Source organism: Podarcis vaucheri (genome assembly GCF_965113315.1).
Source record: "Podarcis vaucheri genome assembly, chromosome: Z".
In the NCBI taxonomy this organism is placed as follows: Eukaryota; Metazoa; Chordata; class Lepidosauria; order Squamata; family Lacertidae; genus Podarcis; species Podarcis vaucheri.
This window is the reverse complement of record NC_138758.1, coordinates 42,944,367-42,969,724: the sequence shown is the minus strand read 5'-3', so window position 1 is coordinate 42,969,724 and position 25,358 is coordinate 42,944,367. Positions and strand designations below refer to the sequence as shown.

The 25,358-nt window shown below is 44.1% G+C and overlaps 1 protein-coding gene and 1 long non-coding RNA gene across 14 annotated transcripts in view; one reads left to right on the top strand and one right to left on the bottom strand.

Annotated features, from left to right (window-relative positions):
* Nucleotides 1-16,868, top strand: part of LOC309524420 — a 28,407-nt gene extending 11,539 nt beyond the window's left edge. The window contains exon 3 of the long non-coding RNA XR_014215906.1: nt 16,180-16,868. This is a non-coding gene — a long non-coding RNA (uncharacterized lncRNA). The remainder of the gene's footprint in view (nt 1-16,179) is intronic.
* EHMT1 (euchromatic histone lysine methyltransferase 1) overlaps nt 1-25,358 on the bottom strand; it is a 151,962-nt gene that overhangs the window by 63,973 nt on the left and 62,631 nt on the right. For 7 of the 13 annotated variants that reach the window (XM_082208781.1, XM_082208787.1, XM_082208786.1 and 4 more), the window contains 2 exons: nt 12,569-12,656; nt 8,835-9,376 (listed from right to left, as the gene is read on the bottom strand). In XM_082208781.1, the coding sequence (XP_082064907.1) occupies nt 8,835-9,376; nt 12,569-12,656 (630 nt within the window). Of the gene's footprint in view, nt 1-8,834; nt 9,377-12,568; nt 12,657-18,106; nt 18,209-20,332; nt 20,428-25,358 lie in introns of those variants that run through there. The other 6 variants (XM_082208792.1, XM_082208791.1, XM_082208793.1 and 3 more) reach the window with 2 other exon arrangements.

Below are 25,358 nucleotides of genomic sequence, written 5' to 3'. Positions count from 1 at the left end.
TGGAAACTACAGTGGTACCTCTGGACATGATTGCTTCTGGTTGCACATGCATCTGGTTATGAGCTGCACTAACCCGGAAGCAGTTGCTCCCAATTGTGAGCTTTGCCCCGGGATGCGAGCGGGAATCGTGCGCCAGAGGAGTGCACGCAGTAGCAGGCACGCTTTCGCTAATGGTGCTTCATGTTAAGAACAGTTTCAGGAGAATAATGGACCTCTGGAATGAATTAAGTTCGTATCCAGAGGTGCCACTGTAGTTCCATCAGCCCCCAGCCAACAAGGCCAATGATAAAGAGGTGGTGGAAACTGCAGCCCAGCAACATCTGGCATGCACTATGTTGGCTACTCCTGTGCTAAGGCCTCAAGAAGAGGGAATGGGCAATGCCAGCCTCTGAACCTGGCAGGCATGGGCTATGTTTGGATGATCATATTTCAGGTTAATATGATATGAACGGAACTAATGGTCTTGAACAGAGTTGCTCTGCTCCCCTACCCTTTGCATAAGAAAGTAAACAAACTAGGAAGCCTTCAGCTAAGAAGAGTTTCCTATTATGTCCAAGCCAGAAAACTACAGTTAATGGCTTCTGGGAGATGAATGCACCATTTAAGCAGTCTTAAGAACAGAAGAGGAGTCTGCTGGACCACTGCAGTCCATCGAGTCCAACACTGGGTTCTAAGAGTTGCCAACCAGATGCTTTGGGTTGCATCAAACTTCAGAGTACACCAACTGAAGTTAATGCACCTAAGTTAGTCATGTCCATCCATTTAAATGGGTCCTATTCTGAGTACCGGATACAACCCATGGTATATAAGGGATAGCCTGGTTGCCACAGGAGAACACTAAATGCATGCGGACAGAGTGTATGGAATTCCATGAGGGCAGGTCAGTGGGCAGACAGAAGAGAAATTATCCTTCACTGCACCTGTGATGACAATCAAACAGAGAAGCAGCCTTCTTCTCCACCTCTAGTATGGAAAGGCAAGCTCTGTGTCTCTCCTCTGCTAGCCCACAAAAGGCAAGCAAACTAGGGTCTCACATGAGTCTCAAAAAAGTCTCACATTAATTTATTATGGCATAAGGTTTTATAGAGTACACTTCATCAGATCAATTAAGTGTCCCGAGTTTCAAGGATGTACACATATTGGGGTGCCTGGGGAGGGGCGTGCAGTCAGAATCATCAATTGTGAGACCAGGAAATGAAACCAGAAAAGTACAGGCAGTGATAAGTATCTTATTAAGAGCAGCCATTCACATGAAAGAATGGTAGTGGATCATAGGAAAACCAACAAACAAAGAGAGTGATAAAAACCCATTGTATTAATTCAATCAAGTTAAGAGTATTGAAATTAACAGACCTCAGTCATGTCTGTTAATTTCAGTGGGACTACTCTGAGTAGAACTAATGTGGAATACAACTCCTAGGCATCTGATAGGACTCTGGTGTTGTTGTGCAACTGAAGTTTTCTGCTGCTGTTGCTGTAGATTGCCTTGTGGGTTTTTTCAATGGATTGCAAGTGTTTTTGTTTATATGTGCTTTTTATTATATGCATCTTTCACTTACACTTACAAATGTAGATTCACTGAACGTCACTTATATAGGGTTGCCACACGTCTGGATTTTCTCAGATATGTCCTCTTTTTCAGAGGTGGAATTACCATCCGAGAGGCGGGGAGAAATTCTTAGAAATCGCAAAAAAGTCCGGGTTTTAAAGCAGCATTTCTGAATAACATACAGTTCAATTTTCAGGACAGGAAAGAAGGACATCCGTGCAGTCTTTCTCCCACCCACCCGGGCCCGATCCACACACTCTTTTTACCACCTTCGTTCTCGATCTGTGTGTTCTTTCTCCTGTGCCCGCCCTGCAAGATCTGCACGCTCTTTCTGTCACACCAGTCTCATCCCTGAGCTCTTCTCACCCTCTTGAACCTCTGTGGTTATGGCAGGGCCCAGTTTGAAGATGGAAAGGGCTGTGACAGGGCTGAAGGAGCTGCTATCAATGCAGGGCTGGAACTGCAAGGCCGCCCTGTGCCAGCGTTGCAGCTCCTACGTGCTTCAGCAGGTGCAGAAACTCCAGCGGATGCAGAATGCCGCAGTGAGACTCCTTACGGGGTCCTCACTGTGGGATCACATTCACTCGGTGCTACACCAACTGCACTGGCTCCCGGTGGAGTACAGGATCAGGTTTAAGGTGCTGGTTTTAATCTTTAAAGCCCCATACGGCCTAGGACCCTCGTACCTACGGGACCGCCTCTCCTGGTATGTCCCACGAAGGAGGACCTTACGGTCTTCAAACAAAAACATCTTGGAGGTCCCAGGCCACAGAGAGGTTAGGCTGGCCTCAACCAGAGCCAGGGCTTTTTCGGCTGTGGCCCCGATCTGGTGGAACGCTCTGTCACAAGAGAGTAGGGCCCTGCGGGACTTGACATCTTTCCTCAGGGCCTGCAAGACAGAGCTGTTCCACCAGGCCTTTGGCCAAGGCACAGCCTGACCCCATCCTTTGGTAATCCTGATTTTAGAATGAATTGATTTTAGAATGCTGTGTTACTTTTATTGTTGTTAGCCGCTCTGAGCCCGGCTTCGGCTGGGGAGGGCGGGATATAAATCAATTATTATTATTATTATTATTATTATTATTATTATTATTCTGCCTGGCACTGCCACCTTCACCCAACTGAGAGGTAGGCAGCAGGAGACAGGCTTGTTGGGTGCCCTCAGCCCACCTCCAGGTACGGCAAGACCAGCTTGCCAGGCCATTGAGACAGAGCAGCTGCCCGGCAAGGGCCTGCTTCTACACCGGCAGGCAAGCAGCGCTCCCGGGCACTACTCGTGAGCAGGATCTCAGCGGCCTTCACGACCAGGAGCAAGCGTTCGGGAATAGGGCAATGCTGAAAGGAGGCCCCCAGACAGCTACAGCCTCTGAGGAACATTTAGAGGGGGCCGGAGAGGCCTTCTCTCCTACTCCTGCTTCATGCCAGCTGCTTGCGGGGGATCAGGCCCCCCCCCCGGGACCGTGGGGCAGAGCCCTCCCGTGTGAGGGCAGAGGGGAGAAGTCTAACCCAACCCCACTCCCCAATACTGCCACCACCCCCAAACTCTCTCACACATGGCTGAGCCCCGCAAGCCTGATGTTGTTGCTTCTGCAGTTTGGACCATCCTTGGGTTTGAATTTTATGTCTATTTTTAAATTTTCCTTTGATCTTTAACATTAATTTGACCTTATAATTCTCTATTTTAAATTTTCTTCAACATTTGATTTTTGACATCGATTGGGCCCTACAGTTCAATTTCATTCAGATATATATTATTTTTATATACAAACACACACCCTTCCCTCTACCCCCTTTTTTCTTTTTCTTTATTCTCCACATATATACACATATATATTGCTTTATTATTATTATTATTATTATTATTATTATTATTATTATTATCATCATCATCATCACCATCATCATCATCTTTGTTGCTGTTGTTATTTGCAATATTATTAAAAACAATAATTCCTTCTTATTATTTCTATTTTTAATTCTTTCTCTTGGGGGGGCAACACTTTTCTTTTAACTATATATTCTTTTTGCTCTTACTCTACTTTCATTGGTATCTCTTAAATACCACCCCTCCCCCCATTTTTATTTCATTTTTTTATCATCAAATGTGTCCTCTTTTTTGCTCTTTAAAATATGGCAACCCTAACTTAGAGACCTTTTTGCATAACAAGTGACCAGCAAGTTGTAATATAATAATATAATATAATATAATATAATATAATATAATATAATATAATATAATATAATATAATATAATATAATATAATATAATATAATAATATAGCAAAATCAACAACAGAGCTGTCTTCCACCAGCATTGTAATAGCCTGGGACAAGACCGGGTCACTTACACATGTCAGTCTCTTATATGAAATGATTAAAGAAATGTCCCTGGAGTGTTTTCCTGGAGTCCTGCTCCCAACTAAGAGTTTCAAATTGGCTGCCAGTTCAGAGCCAAACAACAGCAATTCCAATGCAAGGAGACTTATATTTCGCAGGAAGAAGCAAATGCAACAGATGCCAAAGAGACTAAAAAAATCCCAGATCGAAAACACAAACAAGAAGATAGTCCTTATACAACAGAAAGGAAGTAAACCTGCAAGATCATGGCCACCTGTCATGGATGCTTTAGTTGAGAGTCCGGCATTACACAGGGTTGGAATAGATGACCCTTGGAATCCCTTCCAACTCATAAGATTCTATGATTCTATGGAAAGTTTAGTTGTAACACACAGACATACACATACGTACACCTTTATTTTTAAGTCCTAAAATGCTGCAGGGGAAAGGGGAAAAAAAACCAAACAGACTGACATTTCTCCCAAAATCTTCCCTTTCTTTAAGGCAAGGGGTAAGGAACTTAATTTCTGCCCAAGGAACTGAGAAGACTCAGTTGGTAGAGTATGAGGCTCTTAAATGTTATGGGTTCAAGCCCCACAATGGCCAAAAGATTCATGTACTGCAGGGGGTTTGACTAGATGACCCTAAGGGTCCCTTTTCCAACACTGCAATTCCATGACCATATTCTTTCCTGGCAACTTTCCAAGGGCTGCATGCCAGGGGTAGGTACGTAGGGCCAGAGACAAAAGTGGCTGGAGCAATTTTACCTTCATAGCTCTTGTTACGTTTGCTTCAGGTTAAATCTTTTCAGGTTGCGTCCTGCGGCGATCCGGAAGTACCAGAAAGGGTTACTTCCAGGTTTCGCCACTCGCGCATGCACAGACGTTCAAAATGACATCATGCGCATGCGCAGAAGCAGTGAATCGCAGCACGCGCAGACGCGGGTTGCGTTCTGCTCATGTTGCGAATGGGGCTCCGCAACAGATCCCATTCGCAACCAGAGATAGTAGTTGAGTATCTCCTACACACACTGCTCTCCTAAACCTCATCCAGACATGTTCAAGGGTACATTCCAGGTAAGCAAAAAACACTCAGGGGATGAGCAGAGTCAGTAAGTCATGTGGCCTGGGGGAAATTCCAAGGGCCAGATAGAGGAGTTCAGGAAGTTGGATTTGGCCCCCAGGCCTGAATTTCCCCATCTGTGTTTTAAGGCAATTTGCTTGCCCGTAAAATAAACATCCAAGGAAACCCTTCAGGATAATAGAGGAAAGTTGTCAAAAACAGAAAAGTAAGGGGTGAAAATAATGAATTAACTACCCTACTTTTTTTCAGGCACCAAAAATTAAGTAGCAACCCTGCTAGATTGGCGGCGTATAAATAAGCAAATTATTATCAGCTAATTTGGCTCAGAAATCAAAAGGAAGAAAAAGATCATGCATAATATTTTTGCCATAACCAGACAATCTGATGCCTCATTTGTTTCCAGCCTAATTCACATTTCAAGTATTAAACCCGCAGGATGAAGGAACCAGAAAACCTCTTGATAATCAGATAAATCCCTTGCCCTGTTCATTTCTACCTACTAGAGATGTGTTTTTAACATAGTGAGAACTTTAAAAATCTGATCCGCACCTGCGAAACTGAAGCAGTACAGTTCATTCTAGGAAGATAATAAAGTGTTTAATAGCAAAATCAAATCATCTAACTGCTGGTCTACGCTGACTGGCAGTGGCTCTCCAGGGTTGCAGTCAGGGTTTTTCCTCCCTTCCCACTTTACCATCAGAAATCTGTGGCTGAAAATATAAATGTGACACTCTTCTCAGGTTCAGCGTTAACCTCCAGTGATGACAGTGGCCAAATAGAAGCTTTCACTGCAGAAAGCACATTATCCCTGTTCTTCTGTAAGATCCATAGCTGGGTCAGTTACCGTATTTTTTGCTCTATAAGACTCACTTTTCCCCTCCTAAAAAGTAAGGAGAAATGTGTGTGCGTCTTATGGAGCGAATGCAGGCTGCGCAGCTATCACAGAAGCCAGAACAGCAAGAGGGATCGCTGCTTTCACTGCGCAGCAATCCCTCTTGCTGTTCTGGCTTCTGAGATTCAGAATATTTTTTTCCTTGTTTTCCTCCTCCAAAAACTAGGTGCATCTTGTGGTGCGTCTTATAGAGCGAGAAATACGGTACTTCTAAAAGCACATTTATTTCAGTAGGTCTAATCTGAAGCAAACAAACATTTTGATACAACCCTTTCTTTACACACAGTGCCTTTGCTTCAAAAGGTAGCCTAAAAAAACCTGAAAACCTGGGTGATTCTTATGAAAACCAACAGGCTTTCCACACAGGTCAATGCAGAGACATGCAACTCAAACAGGCTGCAGACTCACAAGTTGCTGGTGACGGGGGTATACCCAGAAACTCAGATATATAATAAGCTATGCACCAAATGATGTTTCAGTGATGTGTTTATGATGTTTCCAGGTCACTTCCAGGTTCAGTGAGATTCACATATACATGGTTGTGTGTGTATTGAACGTGCATAAATTGGGGGGGGGGGCCTGTCCGTAACTGTTCCAAGGAAGAGAAAAATCACAAATCCCTAGCCGCCACTATTTTCAGCTAACAAGGCAGTGGGAAGATTTTGGCAGCTGTCCAAGTACCACATTCCATCCTGGAGTTCCCTTTTTCAGATAAGAGGTCCACATGCCAGTGGTGGGCAGGGCATGAATGCAAATTTGTTCCTCCGTACAGTAAGCTAGTTTCTACACACATCCCGCTCTACATTCCAGATAAACAAAAATACTGGAGGTGCAAGTAGTATCAGTGAGGATCAGTGGCCTGGGGAGAGTTCCGAGGACCAGAAAGAGAGGCTTCAAGGGGCGCACTTGGCCTCCAGCCCTGCAATTCCCTACCTCTGCACTAACATCTGCACTAACATCTACAATACGTAGCCTTTCTCCATTCTAAACCTTGGCTCAATGCTGGTGAGTTTCTCTGCTTACCCTCACGAATTGCTGAAAGAATCAAGGCATCTTCAGCAGCCTTTTACCTGAATGACTTATATATACAGTGGTACCTCTGGTTGCGAACGGGATCCATTCCAGAGGCCCGTTTGCAACCTGAAAAGAATGCAACCCGCGTCTGTGCACGCACGGGTCACGATTCGCCATTTCTGCGTATGCACATGATGTCATTTTGCGCGTCAGTGCATGCATGAGCGGCGAAACCCGGAAGTAACCCTTTCTGGTACTTCCGGGTCGCTGCAGGACGCAACCTGAAAACGTGCAACCTGAAACAAACATAACATGAGGTAAAGGTAAAGGTAAAGGTAAAGGGACCCCTGACCATTAGGTCCAGTCGTGGCTGACTCTGGGGTTGCGGCGCTCATCTCGCTTTATTGGCCAAGGGAGCCAGCGTACAGCTTCCGGGTCATGTGGCCAGCAAATATAACCTGCTTCTGGCGAACCAGAGCAGCACACGGAAACGCCATTTACCTTCCCGCTGGAGCAGTACCTATTTATCTACTTGCACTTTGACGTGCTCTGACTATACAACTTCAAGCAATTCCTTCCTGCACCTTAAATACACTTGCCAGGCATCAGGTGAGAATAGGCTGTTGGAAACACATTTCTGAAAGGTGAACCACCACTACCACAATCCTAGGACCCTGTTAACAACACACAAGTGCAGGAGCCTTTAAAAACCAATGCAAGGTTTATGCACTCTGAGCAAAGCCTCCCTGAACACAATGCCAGATATCTACAGCCTGCCCCAGGGCAGCTGCTCTGGAAAATGTGGAAGGATTGCTGATGAGCCAATAAATCCAAGAACCAAGAATCTACTGGCAAGCTTAAAGACCTGAGCTTCATGCAAGAATCACACATGTGTAAGTTGTGTAAATGTTTATCGATCAATGTCTTGGGTGCCTGGCTGTATAAAGCCATCACATGATCTTCTAGAGATAGGTAGGTAGATAGATAGATGATAGATAGATATTTGTATATAAAAAATGCAAATAGAGATACAATTACACCAGGGCAGATCTTAAAGGCATGAAACCATCAAGCGAGTTCCTTGTGCACTGTCTGCAAGCGATGGGAGAAACACATCATCCCCTTCCGAAGCAGGAGGGAGAGATATATCAACTGCTCTTGTTACAGGATGAGCACAGAATGTTCCAGCTATACAATTTAATGAAGGAAATGAATGGGTGAATGCAAAAAAATAACCACTTCAAAGGACACTTGCTGGTCACAGTGCTCCTACAACAGGGGTTCTCAACCTTTGCAACATCTGTGGGCACCTTTGAATTTTTTGAGGGAGTACTACAGATATTACTCTTCTGATCAAGTCTCTCTCACTGACCCTGAATCAGCAGCTGCTCCTCAAACAATAGGCAGAAAGAAAACGTGAACACATTCACTTCCTTTTCCAAGGGATCTGTTTGAAAGCTGGACCCTTTAGCCTGGAAAAGCACATAGAGCTTGAAGAGGAAGTGGGAAAGAGTGCCCCTCTTCCAACTTCCTCCTTCAGCTCTATGCACTTTTAAAGCGAGAAAAGAAGTAACCGCCTCACCTCGTCGTGACCAAGGGGACAGTGTATGTGTGTGTTCAGAGAATGGGAACCAGGGCAGGACCTGAAGGCTGCTGTTGTGTTCACTGGCACCACATTGGCAACTCCTGTCCTAGAAGATCACAAAATCTTTTTCTATATCAAAGTTACAGATAAAGTAACTCTAGACTGAGTTTGCCCCAGAAGTCATTCTTCTCAGGAGCTGGGAACCCCCAGAATTCTACAGAGACATTCAAGTTTGACAGACACCTGGGGAGAGAATAAATGCTGCACAACAGTCTCAAGCTTACATTGGCCCACACTCACACATACCCAACCTCTACACACACCCACACACCTCGCCTCACAATTTATTAGCAGATACTTTATGTATACTTTACCAGGCTAGAGGAGGGCTTGGGCATCGTCTTTCGAGCTCTGTGGATCTTGACGCTGGCAGGCGCCGCTGCTGATTTCTTAGCCTCCATTTCATTCCCACCCTCCCCAGACTTAGCCGGCAGAGCAGCCTGTGCCTGGGAGAAGGTGCTCATCGCCTTTGCTTTGCCTCCTCCTGCGGGAAGTGTCTTCGTGGCAAAAGCCCCACTAGAAGTCCGTTTGGGCGGCCCATGAGCCACCTGCTTCGGCAAAATGTAGCCATTGCTCCCCGTGACCGAAGTATGCATGAAATCGTTTGCTTTTATGTGGTTCTGCTTCCCAGTGTCACTGTCTCTCTCAGAAATGCCGTTCTCGGCTACTCTGCTCAGCTTCGCAGTGGAGTCCCCTTGGCTCACTTTTACACTGTCCTGAGGGTTCTTAGCTGCATTTGTGTGGCTCTTGGCTTCGTTGCTTTCATAGGAGCCATTGGTTTCACCTCCAGGGGCCATCTTTGGCTCTCCAATATGCTTCTCTATGGCATTTTCATCTGCTGCCATAGCATTAAATCCTGGAGGCAGAAAAAGAGGGGGATAGATGGAGTGAAGGCTGAAAGGAACATACGGGCCACAGCTCAGTGGCAGAGCACCTGCTTTCTATGCATATAAAGTTTCAGATTCAAACCCCAGCAACTCCAGGTACAATCCCCTCAGCCAGTGTATAAAATACTGAGCTAGATGGACCACTGGTCTGACTCAATATACAGCGACTTCCTATGTTCTTCCAAGCATAAGGAAACCTTGGCTATTTGAGGCCAAAAGCACATCTAGTGCACCTCCAATTCTCAAAGTAAGATGAATGTGGGAATCCTGAAAGCAGCACCTGGTGCAACAGCATTTCCTCACCTATGACTCCCAGCTACTGGTTTTCAACAGCATACTGGAAGAGAGAGCTCCTGCTCTTTGGAACTCCCTTCCACTTCATGTCAGACAGGTGCTGTCTCTGTCATCTTATCAGTGCCTACCAAAGACCTTCCTCTTTCACCCAGCCTTTTGTACGTGATATTTATATTCCAATCTGGATCTATATTGGAAATATTTTAAATATACGCCTCTCCAAAGTGTGCCCCAGTCATTTATGCAACAATTCAGATATACATCTAATGAATTTATTTTATTATTCTTAGAATTTGTAAAGGCAGTGCTATTGTATTTAACAGTTTATTAAAATGATTGTATTATTGCTTATTCTTTAACCCACAAACTAGTTGGCTCCTTTGATAAATATACCAATATAGGGGGAAACTTGTCTAGGCACCCACTGAAGATATTTTTATTCAAGAACGGCTTTCCACAATATGGATTACTTATTGTATACAGTATCTGCAGATATGGTTTTGATCAACTTACTTTATTTTATTTGTTCTACAAAGCAAAGTTCATAAAGCAACTCATTATTTTAATAACCATAGTATTACTTTTCTACTGCGATGAATGCCCTTCTGGAATACTCTCTGGAATACTCTCTCTCTCTCTCTCTCTCTCTCTCTCTCTCTGTGTGTATACAGGTTATGCGCGCACGCACGCACACACACACACACACACACACACACACACCCCTTCTGCACTAGAATCCTCATTTTCATCAAAAACCAGTGCAGTATTACAAAAATTATTGCCCGTACTCCAGGGCCTTGTTAGCCTGTTTTATCACCGGGTGCTGCTCATAACTATCTTGATCTTCATTGTGTGTATATTTGTGGGGGGCGGGATCGATGAAGTACAAAGATGAGCACAAATATTCTCAACAATTTCACACCTTTTCTACAGACACTATTTCTGCAGATGACCAGAAACTAGCTCAACCAAAATCTTCCACATTCAAAGCAAACACTCTTTCTTGTCCACCTTACAGCATGGGAGTTCTTATGCTTATAAGAAAGGACATTTCTCAAATTGTCCCCTCAAGATTAATCTCAGGCAAGTCTACCCTCCCACAACAGGGTCATGAGGATATAAAATGAGCTAATTCCGAAACGGTGAAATCTGCTATGATTAAATGGGCACAAGATGTTGGACATAACATAATGATGGCTGACTGGGAACAGTTATGGACCACAGGTATGAAATTCACAGAATGCCTTAAGAGAGAATATTATGAAAATGATATACAGGTGGTACATGACACCAGTCAAGCTTGCAAAAATCTATCATTTGCCCAATAATAAATGTTGGAAATGTAAAGAAACTGAAGGTACATTCTTTCACCTTTGGTGGACGTGCCCAAGGATTAAGGCTTTCTGGGAGATGATTTATAATGAAATGAAAAGGGTATTTAAATATACCTTTCTGAAGAAACCAGAGGCCTTTCTCCTGGGCATGGTCGGCCAAATGGTGCCAAAGAAGGACAGAACTTTTTTTATGTATGCCACAACAGCAGCAAGAATACTTATTGCAAAGTACTGGAAGACACAAGATCTACCCACTCTGGAAGAATGGCAGATGAAGGTGATGGACTACATGGAATTGGCGGAAATGACTGGCAGAATCCGAGACCAGGGAGAAGAGTCGGTGGAAGAAGATTGGAAGAAATTTAAAGACTATTTACAGAAATATTGCAAAATTAATGAATGTTAGAATGATGTCAGAATGAAGCTAAGTGGTTTAAGCAGCAATGTTATAAAGGTGTGTGTAAAAATGGATTGTTAACAGGTGAGAATCCAAAGTTATAATATATTATGTTAAAGGACTAAGATAAAAACAAAGAGGGAAAGAAATTGCTGAATTAACTAACTGAATTGGAATACAAAAAAGGGAGGCGTGAGGAGGTCAGGGAAACAAGGAAATGAATGTAAGGTATGGAAAGACTGATGTATTTTTTAAAGTGTTTTTTATCTTTTTTCTATTTTGTATTTTTTCTTTTACTTTTATTTTTGTCTTTCTTTTTCTTCTTTTTTTAATTCATGTAATTCTTTTCTTTGAAACCTTAATAAATATCATTAAAATAATAATAATAAAATGAGCTAATTCCACACATGCTGCCTCAAATTTAAGATAAATGCAACTGTAAGTAGACAAACAAGGTGGACATTCTCAACAGAAAACAAACATTTTGGTGGTTTCTTCAAATTCACATTTCATTGAGGAATTCTGATAGATATCTGTGTCACTGAACTGCAAGAGTAGTGCAGCTGTTAAATAACACTATAAACATTTCAAGTTGTGTGTATACCTGTGGTGGTTTATATTCATTTTTAAAATGGTTTCCCCTTGACAGGGAGCATTGTAAGACACAGAGGTTGAACACGCCTGCTAAAGGAATTTTTGCTACAATTAAAAATCTAAGCTCTACATTCACTTTGTCCTCTCTTAGGGACTTGACCAGTGCAGATCCAAAACATATTTTTTTACCAATGAGATTCAGAAAGGGAAAAAAATGTGTGTTTTAAACCCATTCCATAGCTCCAAGACCTAGATCACAATTCTACTTGCTTGGGAATAAGCATCACTGAACTCAATAGGACTTGCTTCTGGGTTGACCCACATTTATTTGGGGTGTCTTCTGCACACTGCCTGAATATATGCCGATAACGAATTCACCCAGTCAAATACCATGGTTGTTTGCCTGCATTCTTGCTTTAATGTAAGGTTTTCCTCCCTTAACACCAGGCCCCCTAAGGTTTACAAGAGGGCCCAGAAGTGCAAGAGTTCTGGCCTGAAAAGGATGCCCATAAGGTCAGCCCCAAGCAGAATGCATTGCTTACCTTCTTCCTTGCTGTTGGTGATATCTTTCAACAGCTCTGTCTTCATACAAATCTCTCTTCTGGCTTCTCCTTTACTCATTAGAGCTTGCTAAATGGAATAGAAGGGAAGAGAGGAAATTCAGATTCTTATATGCTTATAAATTAGCAAGAGGCACTGCTGAGTAGGACATGCTTTCTTCCGCAAACCAGAGCTGAGTCCCATAGGCCAAAAAAAAAGGTACTCCCAAGTAACTGCAACAAGAAACTGCCAGAAAGTTACAAGGAAGTGTAGTGGTTATACCCTGACCAGATGATCACTGGAGAATGGATAGAAGCAACAACAATCAGCTGATTGTTGACATTGACAAATGCCAACTGTGCAAGACCCACAACTCCCATCAACCCTGACATCATATATGAGCATGGCTTGGGCCACATGGAGAGGCTTGGTGGGACTAATTAGGAAAGTGAGTTGGTGGTTTCCCACTGCTGGGTTAAAAGAGCTAAGTCTGGAGTAGAATAACTTCGATTCAAATTATTATTACTGTTATCATCACCATTAATTTATTAACTGCCTTCTATAAAATTGTCTGAAGGTGATGATGCACAATAAAAGCTGCAAAACAAACAAATAGTTAAAAGTACAAAAAAGCAGCCAACACATTTAAAACAAAACAAAACCAATATAAACTAGGTACATGTGGCAAAGATCCATTTATCCAGCTGGGGAAACAGAAAGAAGCAAGCTGTTTTCAGAAAGTGAAGATAGTGGGTATCTCAATAGGAACGCTAATCTACACAATGGGGTCAGCCACTCCAAAAGCTCTGCTCTGAGTTACTGCAGAGTGGGGCTTCTGAGATCTTTGGAACTTGCAGGAGAAACTCACCTGCAGACCACTGGTTATATAAGGGTTTAAGGCAGTCTCTGACATTCCCATATAATCTTCACTACATGGGTCTAATTCAAGCCAGAACTCTCACCCTAACCTGGTGTTCCTTATATGTCTATCCTCCAGCCAGGAAAGCAAGATGATTGCCAGCCAGGCAAAAAGACTCAAGGAGGATATGTGGTTGAGGGGAATGCATTGCCTAAGGCGGCCTTTCTGAACCTTGGGTCCCTGTATGTTGTTGTACTACAACACCCATCATCCCTGACCACTGGTCCTGCTAGCTAGGGATGATGGGAGTTGTAGTCCAATAAAATACGGGGACCCAAGGTTCAGAAAGACTGGTCTGAGGAGGCTCCCAAGGGCGAGGCAGGGTCCTAGAGAGCCACATTTGGCCTCTAGGTCTGAGGTTTCCCACCCCTGATGTAAAAAGAGTCTCTGCTAAGAAGTCTCAGATCTTCAAAAGCTGCTCCCACTCAGAGCAGATAGTTTTGGGCTATGAAGACCAATTATCTAACCCAGAAATAAACAAATAAAGCAGCTTCAAATTTCCATATAACTTTTTCTCCGGTCTATGTACTTAGGAATACAGGCAATAATAGGCCGAATATAGGAACATAAAAATGAAATGAAGTACTGGAAGGGATGGGGATGACGATGACAAAAAATATTTCCAAAAAAAAAAGCAAGACTAAGCTAACAGTAAAAACAATCACTTAAGTCCTATAGTGCAGCAGAGTTAAGTGTTTGAAACAAACCCTGGCGATCTAGATAACGCATCCAGCTCAAAACCTCCAAGTAATTAACGTTAAGAAGAGCCATGCTCAATCAGTCGATGGCATATCTAGTAGGGCATCACATTCTCAAAGATGCCAACCAAATGCCTGTGTGAACCCTTAAAGTAGGACCTGAGCACAACAGCCCACCTGCCCTTTCCTGTGCTTTCCAGCAACTAGCATTCAGAAGCATCCCTACTTCCAACCACAGAGGTAGAACACAGCCTCTATCATGGCTAGCAGTCGCTGATCAACCTTACTCTCCATTAATCTGTGCAGCCCAAGTTAGTGGCCATCACTGCCTCCTGTAAGAGAGGGTTCCACGTGCGGTGTAAAAAAATAGTATTTTCTTCTGTCTGTCCTGAACCTTCCAACGTCCAACTTCACTGGATGTCCGCTAGTTCCAGGGTTATGAGAGAGGCAAAAGCTTTTCTCTATCCACTTCTCCATGCCTTGCAAAGTTTCATAAACTTCTACCATGTCACTTCTGACTTGCCTTTCCTCTATGCTACAAAGTCCCAGGCACTGCAGTCGAGGTGAACTGCTCCGAGCCCTTTATCGTTTTTGATGGACAGGAAGACAATCTGGTTCCTCTTCGGAACCTGTTGCTCCACTCCTCCAAAAACAACACAGAAGCAACTGATTCCTTTCTTCGAAGGTGAAAAAGAAGTCTAGACGAACAACTATGAAAGGTTTTTGCTGCCTGGACATGCGCTGCTTCTGCGTTCAGTGCAGCAAAAGCCAGTATGTCACCTGGCACAAGGCTGGTGCTCAGCAGCCATTTATTTTATTGAGTTTGTATTGAATTGCACTGTTTACTTCATTTACTTTCTGCCGTATTTATATCCTATTGTGTTTATGACGTGGTTGTGGCTATTGTAATGCTGGCTAATTTTAATGTCACTGCTATTATCGTGAGCCGCTTTGAGCTGAAGATTGTCACTGGAAAAACAAAATACAACTATTAACTAAATTCAAAAGCTAAAGCGTTTTGTTTTGCAGAACCCCCTCTTCTGCTTGAATTTGTATTGTTCCATTCCATTTGTGTGTTTTATAACTGCAATGGTTTCATTTGCTTTTATAATTGTATACAGTCATACCTCGGGTTACAGATGCTTCAGGTTGCGTTTTTTCAGGTTACGGACCACCGGAACTACCGTAATGGATTACTTCCAGGTTTCGGCAGTTGCGCATGCGCAGAAGCACCAAATCACGCTTTGCGCATGCACAGACGTGCCGCTCTTGCACGGATCATGTTCGCAACCCGAGCGTCCACTGTATTCTATTGCTGCAAACCACCTTGGGATCTTATGGCAAAGGGACCTTACGAAGAAATAAACAATATAAGTAATCCTCCCTATCTCCCAGAGATCTGGGGGAATGGCTATAACCCAGTGGTGGAGAATATTATATGCTTTGCCTGCAGAAAAGCCCCAGTTCCATCCCTGGCATCACCAGGTTTCTTTGTGTTTATACAAAAGAAAAATAATAATAGGATGAAGTAGCAAAATGTGGGAAATGAACCTGCCTCCACTCAAGACCTCAAAGAGCTGCTGCCAGTCCGAGTTGACAATACTGGGCTAAGACTGACAAATGGTCTGACTCTGTATAACGCTGGTTCATAGGTTCCTGGAAAGGCCCACAGCTCAGTTCTGGAGCATCTGCTTTGCCTGCAGAAAGGTCCGGGTTCAATCCCCGGCAGCCACAAGTAGGGCTGGGCAAGGACTGAGCTAGGTGGGCCAATGGTTCCACCCGTTCTGGTACTTCCGGGTTTTGGCGGTCCGCAACCTGAAAAAATGCAACCTGAAGTGTCTGTAACCCGAGTTATGACTGTAAACTACTTGGCTGTGCTCAGAAGCAAGTGCACTGTGTTAAATGAATTCTTGCAGACAAGAAGGTATGTGTCCTTTTGCCCCCCCAGATCCTTCCTGCTACAGTCAGTGAGCATTTTGCTTTTCCCTCTCACCAGATGTGCCAATAGGAAGCCTGCAAGCAGCACCTCAGAGCACAACAGCACTCTCTTCTCACTTGCGACTCCCAGTAACTGACACTCAAGAGGCAAAACGCCTCTGACAGCGGAAGAAGACCACAGTCAATGTCTCCAGTAGTCACTGCTAGCCTTGTCCTCCATGAATTTGCCTTCCAAGAGGCCCCCCCTTTTGCCAGTGTCAGTCTTGGACACACTGAAGAGGCACAGCATCAGAGGGTGAGCAAACATGAATCAGGTGTGCAGCATATACTGAAGCATCTCCCTTTCAAGGGACACCCAGAATCCTAGAAGCCAATCCAATGTTTCATCTGTTAAGAGGTGTTTTTCATGGCTGCGAACAAAGTGCAAGCCACGAAAAAGAAAAACCAGGGCACTCAATGCTAACATAAAAACAGGGGACATGGGGAGCTGCCTTATACTGAGTCAGAACCATTGGTCCACCCAGCTCAGTATTGTATAGACACTGACTGGCAGAGGCTCTCCAGGGTTTCAGACAGGGAACATGTTCAGCTCCAAATGGATATGCCAGGGATTGAACCTGGGACGATGAGCATACATATGGCAAGAGCTCTAACACAGGGCTATGGCCCTTTTGCATCTATGCTCACCAAAAGCACTTTCTCTCACTATCCAAGCCCCATAATAAAAATTGGCAGGCAGGCATTTCATTTGTGTGCTTCAATTCCAGCAAAACGCCACAGGGTTTGAGGTGGCTGGTTTGATTGCTATACAGTGGTGCCCCGCAAGACGAATGCCTCGCAAGACGGAAAACCCGCTAGATGAAAAGGTTTTCCGTTTTTGAGCTGCTTCGCAAGACGATTTTCCCTATGGGCTTGCTTTGCAAGACGAAAACGTCTAGCGAGTGGTCCGATTTTTTTTTTGCTCCCCCCCCCCTTTTCTAAGCCGCTAAGCCGCTAATAGCCTTTTAGCCGCTAATCCGCTAAGCCTTTAATAGCCGCTAAGCCTTTAATAGCCGCTAAACCGCTAATAGCGCTAATCCGCTAATAGGGTTGCTTCGCAAGACGAAAAAACCCGCTAGACGAAGAGACTCGGAAGTCTTGCGAGGCACCACTGTACTTGAGGATCTTTGAAACAGACACCCCTATCAAACAAGGTAGGTATTGTTTAGGGTCAGAGAGGAAATTCAGAATTCTCTGAAGTACCTGGGAAACCAGAACATACTGTAGAGCAGCCTTCACCAACTAGTGCTCTCCAGATATTGTGGACTATAATTCCCATCAGCCCCAGCCAACACAGCTGGCAAAGGCTTTTGCAGGTAGTCAACAGAATAGGCTATGAAGACAGAGCAAGCCATAACCAACAGTTTGAACACTTCCACAAAGTTCATGCAACAATGCTTTTCAAAGACAATGCACAATGTGCTCATGATCCCTACCTCCAGGAATGCAAAAACAGCTATCCCATTAGCCACTTTTGCCAGCCTTGTATGCACTGAGCACCATTTGCAGCCATTCTTCCAAGAGCTCCTTAATTCTTTTAAAATTAAGTTTCACTCCACCAAAAGACAACATCCCAAATCCAACAGTGGTGTTTAAATGAGGACTATTTTATCTCTTTGTCTTGTAGGGAGAAGGGGAACGACAGGTTTTGAAGTGTATTATAACCAAAGGAGGCACTTGCTTCAACTCCATGAAAATGCCAAGGATGCAAACTCCCTCCACCTTTATCAAATCATAAATATGAACTGCAACCAGCATTTGCAAGCCTGAATGGCATTTCTCACAAAACAGAGCCATGGAGAACCCTACATCCTGCCCCAAAGACGACACTCGAGCCACACACTGCTCCCCACAAATCAGCCACAGACTGCAATGCCCCACCAGCTCCTTCCAAACACCCACCAAAGCCCACCCCAACATGTTTCCCCCAACAACTGTGACAGTACCTCCATTTCTCCTCCCACACCCACTTAAATGCAAAGCAAACTTCCCTTCTGCTCACACTCCACCATGCCCCAATCTGTCGGCTCCTGATTGGCAGAGAAATCTTATACCCAACCCTCCCATGCAGAGAAATGTCTGCTCTAACAGCACTCCCAAACAAAAGCCAACGGCCAAGCAAAGACTGCTTCAGAATAAGAGTCTCCTAATCACTCTCCTCCCTCCCTTTCCCTACAGCTGTCTTCCTCCATTCTCCCTGCCCACAACAGAGTGATTATTAATCTTCGGCTGCTGGAGATTCATCACAAAGGTTAGGCATACATATGCATTTATATGACATGCAGACACAGAAACACAGTGGAAAAATCATTGCATCTCAAAGCCTGGAGCTGGTGAGGCCCCTTTGTAGAGGTTGTTTTTTTTTTAAAGAAAGGGGGTGGGGGATATGGCAATCCAAAGAGCTCAAGCTAGGAATGGTTTTCCATTCCATTTCTGAGTCCCGTTCTCCGCTGCTACCTTGGAATGACAGAAGGTGCATGCAAGGAATGCTCCTGAAGACCCCAAACCCCAAGGATGAGCATCTTTTCCAAACGCTGAACCAGATCCATTAAGAGCAAAGCCTCAAAACCCTATCCTGGAGCAACTTGCATCTATCTAATGAGAACGTACTAAAAGGAGCCTTTCAACAGCAAAGCACAGCTTTCTTCGGCCTTCACTCCTCCTACTCTTCCCCACACCCTTCCTCACACAGAGGAGGTGTTCAACATGCTAAGGTGCCATCCTTAACTGGGCTTCTCTTGGTCTGTGGTTTTGTTGATGATGTTGTTTTGAAATTATCATTTGGAAGCGCAGACGCACACACAAAAGGGAAACCCAGAAGCAACGCCTTCTTATTTCAACTGAAATAGGTCAACCCACAGAAGACATGCAGGAAACAAATCAAGGGGAGGCTAACATCTAGCCATGCTAGTATAAAAATACTGTACCCAGCCAGAGCAAAATCTGCATGCAGGAAATTGGACCCACACCTCCCAAAAAACAACCAGAAGGAATGTTCTGAAAGGCCTATAAAGCACACACAGATGGATGGAGCAAAATGATTCAGAAGAGCTAGGCTGCCCTTCCCATCTCTTGCAACACAGCCCCACATCCCACCCAACACAAGGGTCTAATGCTTTCTAGAGTCACAACTTCACACCTCTATCTCTAGTAAAAAGAAACCCCACACCAACACAAAAACCCACCGCATTCTAATCACGTACTCTAGGATTTTGTTTCGCCAAAGAAACTATTCACGTACTGTGGAAAAACAGCCTAAGCATGCAATATGTATAGGAGGCAAAACTGATAGACGAAAGCCCTTAATAATAAATAAAATAATGCAACTCCCAACAACTAGTGATTAAACCCACGCAGCATCCTTTACAGCTTGGTGATTCTTATTTAACTGGCCTCCTTAACACTGGCAGGGCAGGAAGGGAAACAAGGAAGCAAAGCGTTTTTGTTGCCAATTATTAACCAGTATTAATTTTACTGATTTATTTTTAAAAATAATTAAAATGCAGATGCAGTTCCAGAGAAGGATATTTTGAAAAGCATTTTATAGGCGTGATTTTTGATACCCCAAGCACACCGAAGATGCCCATAAATGATGCTGCACATTCCTGAATAAGACCCCCAAAAAATGGAGGATGCAAAAAAAAAGAGGGAAGGTCGTTGGTTTACATCATCATTTTCCCCCACTGCCTCTTTGCAGGTTGAGGCCCTTTGCAGCATGGGACCCACAGCAATCAAACAAAGAAATCTCCCTCCCTATTGTTCTCAGGTGTGCCTTTTAATATTCAAAACCATTTCATAAGGCCAGCTCACCAAGACAATACCTCTTGTCTAGCACAGCTATTAAACGCCGCCCCCCCCCCCACATTCACACACATAAAAGGAAAGGAATCACAGAGGCCCTTTGAGCTATTAAGCATTAATTGCAAGGGTCAATGCAGAACTCCATGCCCAAACACACAGTAGGGAGAATGTCTTTTTGCTCAGGCTGTCATTGGTACCCTCCCCTGCAAAAAAATACTGCAGTATTATCCTGAACCTCTGGTCTCATAACCCCAAGGGTAGGGGAAAGACACATCAGGAAGGGAGGAGGGAGATGAAAGAAGAGCATTTAAGGTGCTATCCTAAGCACACTTACCTGGAAGTAAGTCTCAAGGATATAAAATGGGACTTACTTACGGGTAAACATGCTTAGGATCTGTCTGGCAAACTAGGACCTTCTTGATGGCAGGAAACAGTCCATTTCGAAAACCTCAGGCCACTAGAAGACCTACAAGAGTAACAAGAACAAAGCATTATAAAGGGAGAGAAGAGGCAATGCAAACCCAACTAGGATTGTTGGCCCATAGAAATACAAATAATGAATATGGGAACATATAGCGAGATAGATGTTAGATAGATAAAGATCACACACAGAGAGAGAGAATATTCACTTCCCAGAAGTTACCATTTTGAATAAAGGTTTCAACCCCAAATAATCAGAACTGCCCTTCTCCTTTCCTCCCCCTGTACCTGGCTGATTCTAAATTTCAGAAGATTAGATGGGGAGAATTCAGACAGGTATGAGATAAAACACAACAAGGGTGTCCATGCCCATTGCCCCCAAACATGTGCTTGTGAAATGGAGTGTGCAAGGCCTCCCCACCAAGGAGTGCAAAAAAATGTTCAAAATGAGACTCAGCCAGTAGGAGGAAAAGGCCAAAGTAAACCAGGCACTCTAGCTAAAGGAGGGTGGGGAGGGTTTCAGCATGAGGAACAGAGAGAGAAAAGCTGTGAGGAGGGGGGAGGACTAAGAAGAAGGAACTACACCCAAAGGTCTATATCCCCACTAAGCCCAGATAAAGTCATCAGCTAAGACTTGGTCCCTTTTGGAATAGCATTTAAACAAGCAAACAAAACCCAAGCAGAAAACAAGGCATCTTCACCACCCAGTAGCCAAGAAAGACCCCAGGAAGAGCAGCAGATCCCTTTACAAGCTCCCAGACACAGCCTACAAGGCCCTACTCCCAGAAGTCTCGTTTCTGCTCTGTCATGGGGGATGGAGCCTGGCCTTTCCCTTCAATCCCCAAAATTGCTCTGAATTAGATCATCTCCTCTCAGATCACCTCCCCCTACAGGCTGCTTTGTGAGCATGCTCCGGCTCAGCTGAGGACTGCCATTTCATAACTGCATTGTTTACAGACATACGGACGACCTGCCATTTTCCCCCCTTCTCTTTCTTTTTTTGCCAGAAGAAGCAGCTAGTGTTTGCAATGTGAGGAGAGCCTCTCTCTCTCAGTTCAACACCCCCGGCCCAGTTTAGAAAGGCACCTCTCTCTGAAAAAGTAGAGAAGATCCTGGACTGAGTCGCTGGTTTGTTTGTTTTATATATATATATATAAGGGCATGTTCCACGTTTTCAGGTCTAAAGCCATTTGGGCTCTTAAAAAAAGAAGAAAAGGAATGCAAGAATCCAGCCCAGTAGAAAACATGTCCTGCAGGAACTGCCCTTGAAATGGGAAGCAAGATTTCCAGGTGGCATTTTTCTTTGTGACTGAATGCCAATCCTCCCTGATGCCTTCCAGTGGGGAGTTTCTTTTGGGGGGTAGGGGGGAGTAGGGAGAGGAAGAAAGGGTTGCCTATGTGTTATTTCCCTTCAACAAATGGAGTTGCTAAATTCCAGCAAAATAGCTACTTCCATCTTCAAATGCAAGCCCACACACATGTCTGCAATAGGCACCGGCAAACAAAAGAAGGCATCCCCAATGTGGATGGTGCAAAAAAAGCCCTACAAAGTAGTCAAGAGCCATCTCCTCTGGGCACAGGTAACCCACCTGCCTACCAAGTATCACCTTAAACTAAAGCCCCAAACCAAAAGGAAGGGAGGAAAGCACAGATCCTCTCAAAAATGAAAAAGATACAGGAAAATGCATTTTAAGGGGGTGGCTTTCCCAAATAATTCCCTCTTAGCACCACTCTGGTTCCTCTTTCTGGGCATTAATATTTTGGACATCAGCAGTACTGTCTGCAATAGGAGAAGGTTGAGGACGCCCCAAAGCAGCAAATTTCCAGGGAATGTATAGTTTGTGCAAACGATTTCTTTTTCTTTTTTAAAAAAACACATTCGTGCAGGCATATACTGTGCAGTTAGATCAGGGGGATTTACCAGATTATCGTATGTTCTGGAGACTGTTAGGCACAGGGAATCTGCCACCCTCTTAAAGCAATTCAAACACAGCGATTAGCGGCAACCAAATCTGTACAAATGAAATTTCAAAATTGCTAGTGTGTGTCTCTCACACACACAAGCTCCTCATACAGGGTTAAAAAACAAAAGCTTGCTAAAGCCCCCAGGTGACTTTTTAAAAGGGAAGGAATTCTCGAACTTACTTAACACCACATCTTTGAAGACTCTAGGATATATTCCCCCCCCCAAAAAAAAAACCCTACTTCAAATGTTTTTAAGGGTTGATTTCTAGAAACAGGCAAATGCTTGTTTTATCAGCTTGGTTTTTTTTACTTTTATATCTTGCCTTTCTTCCATCACAGAACCCAAGAGCTGTGTTCAAAGAAGCACACACTAAGAAAGAGAGGGGAGTAGCTGTACAAGAAGAGGAACAGTTCAAGGGTAGAGTATCTGCTTGGCATGCAAAGATTAAATTCCCTGGCGTTTCCCTCTTTGAATCCCTGAAGAGTCACTGCAAGTCAGCGCTGACTATACAGAGCTAGATGGACCAATGGTATGACCCTGTATAACACTATGCTCCTGACTATACAGAGCTAGATGGACCAATGGTATGACCCTGTATAACACTATGCTCCTGGTTCTTTTGCGTTAAGGACCATAGCTCACTGGCAGAGCAAATACTTTGAATGTAGAAGGTCCCAGATTCAGTCAATGGCCTTTCCAGGTAGAACTGGGAAAGATTCCCTGTTTGAAACCCTGGAGAGTGCCTACCCATGTAATTTGCTTGATGGAACCATGGTCTGACTATGTAAGGTAGCTTCTTGCATCCCCAGGTAGACAGTCAACACCACACCTGGCCAGCCCTGCTCTTCCACAAGGCATTAAATTCGAAAGCTTGTCACACCAAGGAACCAGCTTTTGCTTTTTAAAACAAACAGAACTGGCATCAGCAGAACACCCAAGAGGTCATGCACAAGGGCCCTTGTTGGACACAAGAAGGATGGACAGACAGTAATAGCTTGGAGTAAAAAGGAAATTTTCCATAGCAGCAGGTCCTAAAATCCTCATCCTCTATAGGGCTCCTGGAGGCTCTTGGCTTTTTAACAGAATGTGCTCAAGTGGACCAGGAAGCAGGTAACATGGGAGACACCTACCCGGATGGTTTAATTTACAGGGTGTGCTGTGTGCTGCACAAGACAACCATGAGGAAATGATCCACTGTGATTCTATGATCTAGACCAGGGTTTCTCAAACCTGGGTCCCCAGCGGTTGTTGGGCTACAATTTCCATCATCATCCCTGACCACTGGTCCTGCTAGCTAGGGAAGATGGGTGATGTAGTCCAACAGCTGAGGACCCAGGTTTGAAAAGCACTAGTCTAGACACAGAGCTGTTTGCCTTCCAACAGGTCAGACTATTGGTCTGTCTAGCCCACATTCATCTCCTTAGAAGTTGTGTTACCATTTGTGCCACCTCCCAACCTTTGGTGTTTTAAGCTGTTTTAAGCATGATGTTAGCTGTTATCTACCTGTCTCCCATAAGCTTCTTCAGGATTCCTCTTTCATGCACTCTCCTCAAATCAATATCCATACACTTAGAAAATGGAAGCTGCAGTGCAGCTGAGGTAGATTTCAGGCAGCCAGTATACCTGCGCAGGTGCCAGCTTCAGCAAATAGAAGTTTGGCACAAGGAAATGAATAGGGTAACATGCACTGGGTGAAGACAACCTTGCCACGTCTCTGACATGTGCAGCAAAGTAAAGAAAAACAACTTGAAACATGGGGGGGGGATAAATTTCACAGCGTTTCCAGCTGCTAATATTTACATAGCCTCACTGGATGGTCACTGGACCACTCCATGGTCTTAGGCAAACAGAAGTCTTTTACATCATCTGTTGCCCAATCCTTATAACTGAAGATGTCAGAGACCAAACCTGGAACTTTTTGCTAACAAAACATGGAATCCACCACTGAGTTATATCCCTTGCCCTAACACAGAGTTCTGCAACCTTGGGTTCCAAATATGCTGTTGGGCTGCAACTCCCTGACCCTGACCACTGAGGAAAGGCCAGAAAGTAGCAGAACATCCACATTTCAGGCAGAAGGAATAAGGTATCTTCTGCAAGAAAAAAAAAGAATTTTCTGCAAGATCTCTTTCGTTCTCCAGTACAGTACTATTCACATCTCAGAGGGCACCATTATAAGGATAAATGAGAAAAGACAGATCAGTAATCACATTAAAAGAGTTGAAGATCAGAGTTGAAAATCAGCCCTGAGTGCTCACTGGAAGAACAGATCGTGAAGCTGATGCTCCAATACTTTGGCCACCTCATGAGAAGAGAAGACTCCCTGGAAAAGACCCTGATGTTGGGAAAGATGGAGGGCACAAGAAGAAAGGGACGACAGAGGACGAGATGGTTGGACAGTGTTCTCGAAGCTACCAACATGAGTTTGACCAAACTGAGGGAGGCAGTGGAAGACAGGAGTGCCTGCCGTGCTCTGGTTCATGGGGTCACGAAGAGTCGGACACGACTAAACAACAACAACAGAGTTGAAGATAAATAGATAAAATGGCTGCACCAAGTTGGGGTTAACAATTCCCATCATGTGTGCAATGACTCCCAATTCTGAGTCCAGTTTCCTTACCCTCAAGTGTTGCTGCATCACGTGGTGATGGCAGGTGACTCCCTATGGAGGAAGACAGAGGCAGTAGTGTGCATTTCAGTTGCCTCTACACAAATGCACAGAATATAATAAATAAGCAAGCAAAAACTTGACCTCTTAATACATGGTGGAAAATATGACTGAATAAGCATTACTGAAACTCATGACTGGAACGTAGAAACTGAGGGGTACAATCTGCTTAAAAGGAATAAGTCAAGCAGGAAGGGAGAAGTAGAAGAATTATATGTAAATAATGTGTACACTTGTGGAGAAATCCACACTTGGAGTGTGGAAGGCAGATTGAGAGTACAGTGGTACCTCAGGTTAGGAACTTAATTCGTTCCGGAGCTCCGTTCTTAACCTGAAACTGTTC